This window comes from Rhododendron vialii, chromosome 13a, assembly GCF_030253575.1.
Source record: "Rhododendron vialii isolate Sample 1 chromosome 13a, ASM3025357v1".
Classification (NCBI taxonomy): Eukaryota; Viridiplantae; Streptophyta; class Magnoliopsida; order Ericales; family Ericaceae; genus Rhododendron; species Rhododendron vialii.
In genome coordinates, this window is record NC_080569.1 from 26,723,063 (window position 1) to 26,731,774 (window position 8,712).

At 38.3% G+C, this 8,712-nt stretch overlaps 1 protein-coding gene across 1 annotated transcript; it reads left to right on the top strand.

Moving 5' to 3' along the window:
- Positions 1 to 2,591: 2,591 nt before the first annotated feature.
- On the top strand, positions 2,592 to 8,453 carry LOC131313422 (pentatricopeptide repeat-containing protein At2g20710, mitochondrial-like). The gene is made up of 2 exons (XM_058341720.1): positions 2,592 to 2,965; positions 7,069 to 8,453. Exons 1-2 carry the CDS (start codon positions 2,687 to 2,689, stop codon positions 8,209 to 8,211), a joined length of 1,422 nt encoding a protein of 473 aa, XP_058197703.1. The 5' UTR covers positions 2,592 to 2,686; the 3' UTR covers positions 8,212 to 8,453.
- Positions 8,454 to 8,712: the final 259 nt, after the last annotated feature.

The window sequence follows — 8,712 nt, forward strand, 5'->3', positions numbered from 1 at the left end:
CCATGGCCAAAATAAATCTCATCAAAATTGGATCCAATATCGAACTTAGAGTCACCAGGGTTGGCAGCCTGTAGTACTTTTCCCTAAGACGATCCGATGAAAGAAAGCCGTTAAGCATTAGGGTCACCGGCCTAACACGGTCTTTTCCCCAATGGCCAGGGTCACCAACACTAGAAGGAATAAGTTCCTTGGACTTCCGAAATAAATGTTCCCATTAATATCCACCAAAGTTCTCACCAAAAAGAATATTAACAATTGATCTCAGAAAATTCATCGCATGCCAATTTATAGAACAACTTTTAAACAATTTTGAGTCTCCGAATAACATTCATATAAATTTCTGAAGGAAATCCTTTTAAGGGACATAGGGAACTTTCGAAATACATAACATACTTAACTACTCACCTGGGTCCAAAGTTAAGGCAATCGAACGACACAAAATGATGCTAACCTGAACAAAATAATCAAGATACAATCACTGACTATAAAACAAGTATAACTTCTCCATAACCATAAGGACTACCTACATAGAACGGAACCTACACTAAAACATCCCGAGCCACCATAACGACAAAATCCAAACTCCGAACTCCGTACACCAAATCAAAATGCACACACACATCACTTGGTGTTTCCCACGCACAAACCACCAATCCTCACCACATTAATATACTTATACAATCTAGATTCTATATACTATAAGCAAAAATATGTGTATTAACCACTCCAAGTCACAGCACAGCACACACGCACTTGCACCAATCACCACCTCGGCCATACACGGCACATGATCTCTCTCTCTCTCTCAAAAGCGGCACCCACCAAATCAACATAAATAATTTCCACCCAATTAACTTACTGCTGAACCGAACTTTGAGTAGTACTGAAACAATAAGATCAATTCAAAACTTACCACGATCGAAGACGAGGACGAGGATGACCTCGAAATCTTTGACTGCGCTGCTCTTTCCTTCTCAACGATCTCTTAAATGTAACCCTAATCAATTAACCTTATGAATATATCTATCTAAGTACAACTCTTATAAACCATCCACTAACAACGTTGCACCCTAAATTTTAGCTAATTAGTTAATTAGAGGTTCACGTATATAAATGGCAAAATAGATTTTCTTATATTTACTCCTATCCATATAATACCAATTTATAGAATTACCTTCTAGTACCACTATTTATCCAGAATCAATCACATACTCCAAAGATTTCAATCGTGACAAAAATACCCATAGCACTCGCAAAATAATTATTTGGGACCCAACCATAACACCAATTAATAACGGCAATATAAATAATTAAATAAATAAAAATGCTATGCCATAACACAACTTTCATAATACGTACCCCATGACCATTGGATTATTTTGCGAATGTTGGTTTCATGATGTGCATGGGATTATGGGAATGGGTACTTACCGAATAAGATTTGCACTTTTCACGTCCGGGGCTTGCACATGGAGATGGCAATCTCGCATGAACCGTTGGTTACCTCAATCATACCGAATTGATTTGTGCAATTTTTAACCAAATTTTTAACTGTGGTTTTGATTTTGGTTTCATGCAATAACCATACAAAAAATTGTTTCGAACTGTAACTATAACCGAACCATTAAGCAATATATATATATATATATATATAACAAGGTAAGGGCGCCCTTACCTGATTGAATCTGTATATCAGTCCCCTTCAGGTAAGGGCGCCCTTACCTTGTTAAGGTAAGGGCTTCCCTTTTTCTCCCTTTTCCCGATCGAAGTTCGATGATCCGAGCCGCTCAATGTGTTCAGAACGTGATTTTAAGGGTACCCGCAAGAAATCAAGAAAAAAAAAATATTAGGAAGGGCTTCATTCGAACAGTTTTTATTTGAACCGTTCGATAAAAAATAAACAAAAACTGCTCGGATAAAGCCCTTCCCGGTCATTTTTTTTGCCGATTTCTTGTGAGTACCCTTAAAAACACGTTCTAAACACATTGAGCGGCTCGGATCATCGAAATTCGATCGAAAAATAGGAGGTCCTTACCTTAACAAGGTAAGGGCGCCCTTACCTGATTGAATCTGTATATATATATATATATACACACACATGCATACTTATATTATAAAGTAAGAATTGTTATGGTTTGACTTTCAATAATTACTTTATACAATGACTTATTTCGTATTGCATTTATTATTTATACTTGATAGCCTATCTCTTTTCCTTTTTCTGCTATTCTACTAGTCGAGTGTTGAACACGACATCAACGACATGTATTGACATTGTTGTTGGATATTTAGTCTTTTAACTCTATTTTAAAATGTTGACCACTAATTTCGGTGAGAAATCGAACCGAACTGATAACCGTGAGTTTTGGTTTTACTGATAATCGAACCGTTGCCATCCCTAAATGCACAAGGATAATCTCTTGAGACAGGATCGGCCCAATAGAATAAATGAGGAGCCAACAAGGCCCAAATAACTGTACACCAGGCATAACTGCCCAAATTTCAGGCTTGCAACTCCGAAGACGTTGGGCTTGGGTTTTCGGCTAAAATTCCAGCCCATAGTCCATAATCGCAAATATCTCTCTCTCTCTCTCTCTCTCTCTCTCTCTCTCTCTCTCTGTGTCTGCTATTTTGTACTCCTACAGAGTATCAGTATCCCCTGCTTCAAACTCTGCCGCTTTTCACGATGAAGCTCTCTCTCTCTAGCTCCCTCTATTCGCGCTCTAAATCCACTTGCCAAAACTTGTTAAAACCATTCCTTAACTCGACCTCAACACTAAACTCCTCAACGATTGCAAGGTCCGATTCGCTGTACAGAAGAATATCGCCAGTGGGAGACCCTAGGGATTCGGTAGTGCCAGTACTCGATCAATGGGTGCAAGAAGGAAGGTTTCTCGACAGGACGCAGCTTCGACTCATCATCAAAGAGCTCAAAGTCTACAGACGCTTCCAACACGCCCTTGAGGTTTGCTCGCACTGTGTGTGTATTTATTTTGACTCTCATTTTGGCTTAGTACGATTGGTTATGGGAATCCTTTAATACAAGTTGTTTTGTGTTCTGTTGTTCATTTTCATGGTACGAGCATCCCCAATCCTCGCCCATTTTATTACCCATAACCAATATTTGAGTAAAAAGACCCATCTGCAATGTCATACCCATTTGAATTCTGCCCATATCCTCACCCAAATTTGGGGGGACTCAAGCCCATACCTATTTTTTTCAAACCGTCTTTTCACTCTCGTTAATTACAAGTATGCCACTCATTAATAACAAGTGTGTCATTCAGTAATAGATTTGGGTAAAAATATGGGTTTAGCATTGGAGATGCCTTACAGTTTTTGACCCAAATCTCTACACAAATTTGGATGAAAAAAAGGTAAGGGTTGGTGATGCTATGCACAGAAATTGAATTTGGTTTTTATGCCTGCTCTCTTTGTGCCTTGTGGCTTTGATTTGAGCATGGTTCCACGGCAAAACGTCACTTTAGATCCTCAATTCTTGGAGGTATAAGGGTCATTGTTTAAGTGGTATTCTGATAGCAAACACTTTGTGCATATATGTCAAAGATTAGGTCTGCTCCAATACTCTCCCGCTCATACCTACAATGACTGGGGACTATGTGGGCTATGTTGTTGTTGTTGTTGTTGTTGTTGTTGTTGTTCATTTGATACCAAATGACCAAATGGGTCATCAAAGGAATGCACGTTTAGGTAATGGTTTTGGAAAGGCATGGAGTGGCTATTCAGTGAGCAAGATGAGTGTAGCGGGAATGAAAATGTTGAGTTGGATGTGTGGTAAGACTAGAAGAGACAAAAATAGAACTGAAACGGTTCGTGAGAGGGTAGGTGTAACACCTATAGAAGGGAAGTTGAGAGAAAATAGGTTAAGGTGGTTTGGGCATGTCTACTGTAGACCCAGAGATGTAGTAGTTAAGAGAACAGATAAGACAGCTTTGGGTAGCAACGCTATGGGGATGGGAAGATCTAAATTGACATTAGATGCTATTGTGAGCAAAGATATGAGTCTAATGGGTTTGAGTGAAAAATTGGGTCCTGGACAAAGCTCAATGAAGAAAAAAGATTTATGTAGCCAACCCCAATTGATTGAGACATAAAGCTCGGTCTGGTTTGGTTTGGTTATGGAGTGGCTATTCACCTGAATGATGATTCTATTATTTTTTCGGTGAGCCAAACATGGACATTACCATTTTGAGGAAATTTCCATTTCATTTTAGTTCCATTCCAATTAACTAGACACTGCCTCAGTATTTTGAACAAATCTTTGGGTCCCGTGAAGAGTAGCGTTTGTTTACTAAGGTTATCAATAGCTCTATTTAGTGTATAGATATACGTGATATTTTCTCTGAATTCATTGTTTCTCGTAAACGGAAATGCATTTGTCTTATCTTTTTAGGATTCCAGTAGATCTTGTAAGTAGAAGCAATGGTGGCTCGGTGAATGAGTTAGGGGAAGGAATTTTCGATTGCGGTAGAAAAACTCTGCTAGTGGAGACGGTGGTTTTATTGATGGAATGTAAAATTACTGATTGTGAATGTATAGATATACTTAAGTTGAATGAAGTTGAATGGAATGGTTATTACTCCGATGTTTGGTTCACTAAAAATTGAAGGAATTGTCATTCCACATGGAATTATTATTCATCCAAATAAAGGAATATCTTTTCCATTTAAAAAATAAAAAATTACGATTTTCATTTTTCCGTCCCTATTTGGATTGTTAATGTCACTCATAGGCAGCTCCACATGTGCTTATAGGTGGTCAAGTTAACACCTTAAGCTTTTTTACTTTTGAATACTACATGTAAATACTACATGTAAAAATTTTATCTCATATTTTATTTGAACACTTAGAGCATCTCCGGCCTTCACCCATATTTTTTCTCAAATTTGAATCAAATTTTGGGTAAAAACCCATTTTGGGTAGACACATCTCCAATCATCAAATCCAAATTTTACACATCTCCCTCTTTCTCTCTCTCTCTAACTAGTCGTTGGAGAAATGGGTCAAGGCAAAAGTTATCTCAAATTTGGGAAAAAAAATGGGTAAAACCCAAAATGGGGAAAGGTTTGGGTCAAAGATTGGAGAGAGATTTTTGTGGTTTTTGCCCCATTTTTAAATTTAAGTCTTAAAATGATCAAGGCTGGAGATGCTCTTACTCCTCTATAATGAACACCCATTTATTTAGGTAATTTACAATTGAACACCTAATACATTAGCTCAAATCCAAGGTAGACACTCTTAACGGCAAAAATGAGAGAGAGAGAGAGAGAGAGAGAGAGTATCGTTCGGTATTATGCTTTGGCTTCTCTTTGAACGACAATAATCTCTATATCTCCCAAAACAAGAGCATATGTCCAAAAAGATCCATGCGAAGCTATTCACCCCACAATTTTCTATAGAACTCTTTAGGCCTTGTTCATTTTGGGGTCTCAAAATTTTTGGGCACGGTCTCCAGTAAATTTTCTCTATCTCTCTCCACTCATTATTCTCAAAAACGTATTCGCCGGTTTAATCTCTGCCCAAAATATAAAAATTCGCCGAGAACAATTGTACTAACATCTTATGCATTTTTGTACTTTTGGTCTTATTATTCACACTAATATACAAAATTTTGTGTAGATGTGATTGGTTAATAGAGCTAGTTGAGTTAAGGTAATTTGAACACGCTAATAAGAATGAGAACGTATTCCTAGCCACAACCAAACATGGGAATGAGAATGTATTCCAGCCTCAATTCCTCCAATTCCATACCATTCTTAATTCCATTCCATCCAACCAAACGCTCCATAAAAGAAGTGAAGATTGGAAACCATGAGATACTTCTAAATGAAAAATGTCTCTATGGAAAGTGGAGGTGTGCTTTTGGCATGTTGAAATGATATCTAGAACAGTGAAGGAACATTTTGAACATCTGTCGTGTCTACAATTTACATGAGATAATATTAGATAAGTGTGAAACAACATATAAATTAAATGAGTGTAGCTGAGATGATGATGTTAAGATGCGTGTGCGGCAAGCCTTTGAGAGAGAGTTTGAGAAACCAAAATGTAGGTATATAAAAGGGGTAGCAGCAGCAGCACCAATTGACTAAGGCGTGAAAATAGATTAAGTTGGTTTGGTCACATCTAATGAGGACGAGTAGATGGGCAACATTAAGAAATGTGTGGTTTCTTGTTGTAAACGGCAATGTTAGGGGAGTGGAAGACCTAAATTGACTTGGAGTTTTGTGGTAAAAAAGGGTATTGATTTATAGAGCATCATGGCAGAAAAGATTCATGTGCCACAAATTGAGGCGGAAGAATTTTTTCGATCTGGTTAGTGTATATATAGTTGCAGAGCAGGAAGAAGCAACGAATCGACCAGAACTGGCACATCAGCTACTCAAGGCTCACCCAGGTGATTATGGTTGTACAAACAAAAGAAGACCTTGCTAGCGGATGTGTCAATTTTCTCACTTTCTTGGTTGATTTCTTGGTCAACATGCTTGCTTGTTTGCTCCTTTGTTGTCGTCGTCGTTTTTTCTTTTTTGCTTCTTGGGTTTAGCGAGGATTGATTGTGTAACATCCCACATCGGGGAGTTATGAAAGCCTTGAGTAGTATATAAGGTAAGGCTGACCAACTACTATTAACTTGATGTTAACCTTTTGAGCCGCGTGGTTAGGCTAAGTGTAAGCAGGTCAGCAGACGTGGGTTGTTACAAATTGCTTCAAAGTTCAGATGGGGATGGTTTTGAAGTTGTTCCTTCTTCCATGTTCCTTCATTTTTGTAAGTTGATGCTCTTCTTAGGTACTAGGAAGATGCTCGACAAAGTATGGGAGTTGTTGTGATCTTATGATTCGAACGATTTCTTTGGCATCTATCGAAGTTGAATGACTTGCCAAACTATTTTATTTTCTAGAAGGGGACCTAAAATGGAAATATCTGGAAATGAGAAACATTGTAATTGTAGTTTTATGCCAGCTTATAATTCATCACAGTTCATGCTTACTCTGCAAAAACGTGACTCATAATCAGGCAGTTAAAGGCAGTTCCAATCTTTGTCTCAGATATCTCAATGGATGAGCGACAAAAGGTATATCCCCCTTTCAAATGCTGATGCCGCCACCCGGCTGCTTTTGATCTTCAGGGTTCATGGCCTAGAACAAGCAGAGAAATATTTCAATAATCTCCACCAAGACTTGAAAGGCTTTGAGGTTTATACTGCCCTTCTCAACTGCTATGCTGATGAAAAATCCGTAGAAAAAGCAGAGTCATTCATGCAGAAGTTAAGGGATATGGGTTTTGATAAGACACCCTTTTGTTACAATATTCTGTTGAATCTCTATTATCGCATTGGAAGCAGTGAAAAACTAGATTCGTTAATGCACGAAATGGAAGAGGAGGGTCATTTTGATGACCATACATTGGCAATCCGCTTGAGTGCATATGCTTCGGCTTCTGATAGCGATGGAATTGATAGTATTGTGGAAAAAATGGAATCTGATCCCAGAGTTATCATGAAAGGTAGCACTTATGCTATTGCTGCAGATGGGTACTTGAAGGTCGGCCAACTGGACAGGGCATTGGAAATGCTGAAGAAACTGGAGGGATGTATAGCTACCGAGAAGAGAAAGAATATTTCATTTCATGTGCTCCTCAGACTTTACGCAGAAGTTGGTAACAAAGACGAGTTGTACCGGATATGGAACATGTACGAAGAAAATGTGAAAATCTGCAACAAAGGATATATAACCATGCTAAGCTCGCTTTTGAAGTTTAATGACATTGAGGGTGCTGAAAAGATTTTCAAGGAGTGGGAATCAAGGGGTTTATCCTATGATTTTCGGATCCCAAACTTTCTTATTGATGCTTACAGCAGAAATGGACATATGGGAAAGGCTGAAGCCCTTCTTCACAACGGAATAGGAAAAGGCGGCAAGCCCTTCTTTACAACATGGTATTGTTTAACGGGTGGGTATATTTTAGATAATCAAGTTCCTAAAGCGGCGGAAGCATTGGAGAAAGCGATGGTTTGTGCTCCTAGTTCGAAGATCAGGAAGGATACACTGGCGACCTGTTTGGAATATTTAGAAGGAAAGGGAGATGTGGGGCGAGCGGAGGAGTTCATAAGTCTACTGAGGACTGAGGGTATCTTCTCGGCAGCCGTTCACGAGAAATTGCTCAGCTATATCAAGGATGTGAAACAATGACAACTTTTGTTTGAATCAAGGGGAATTTTGAGATTTGAGTTGGCGAAATGAGCAGAACTCAAAGCAGAAGGTTTAATTTTAGTGTTTGTTTCACATGTTTTTGTTTAGTTGCAAAAGCGTGTACTTTCGAAGGACGTGGTAACAATAGTTCTGGAGGACGGGACGGTTATTTTTGCTTAGAGTGTTTTTGGTGTATGGTATGCATATGTTTTTGTTCCTTTTTACATGTTTTTTGTTACCCATTTTTATGGTATCGATTACATATTTTTTGTTGAAGTTATGGATAGGGTGTACGTTGTACCCCAAAATAGTTTCACAATTTTTTTTGGTATTAGTTACACATTTGTTTGGTGTGAGTTACTCGTATTTTTGGTAACCAAAATTTTTTGGAGCCTATACCATAGGCTTCTCATGATGATAAGGTTTTACTTCTTCCGTCCTTATTTAATACTCCCTCCGTCCGTTTTTAAGTATTCTGCTTCATAACTCCAATTTATTAAG

Coding starts and splice junctions, on each gene's coding strand:
- LOC131313422 (XM_058341720.1), top strand. CDS start 2,687: ATGAAGCTCTCTCTCTCTAGCTCCCTCTATTCGCGCTCTAAATCCACT. Junction 2,966..7,068: donor GCTTCCAACACGCCCTTGAG/GTTTGCTCGCAC, acceptor TCTTTGTCTCAG/ATATCTCAATGGATGAGCGA.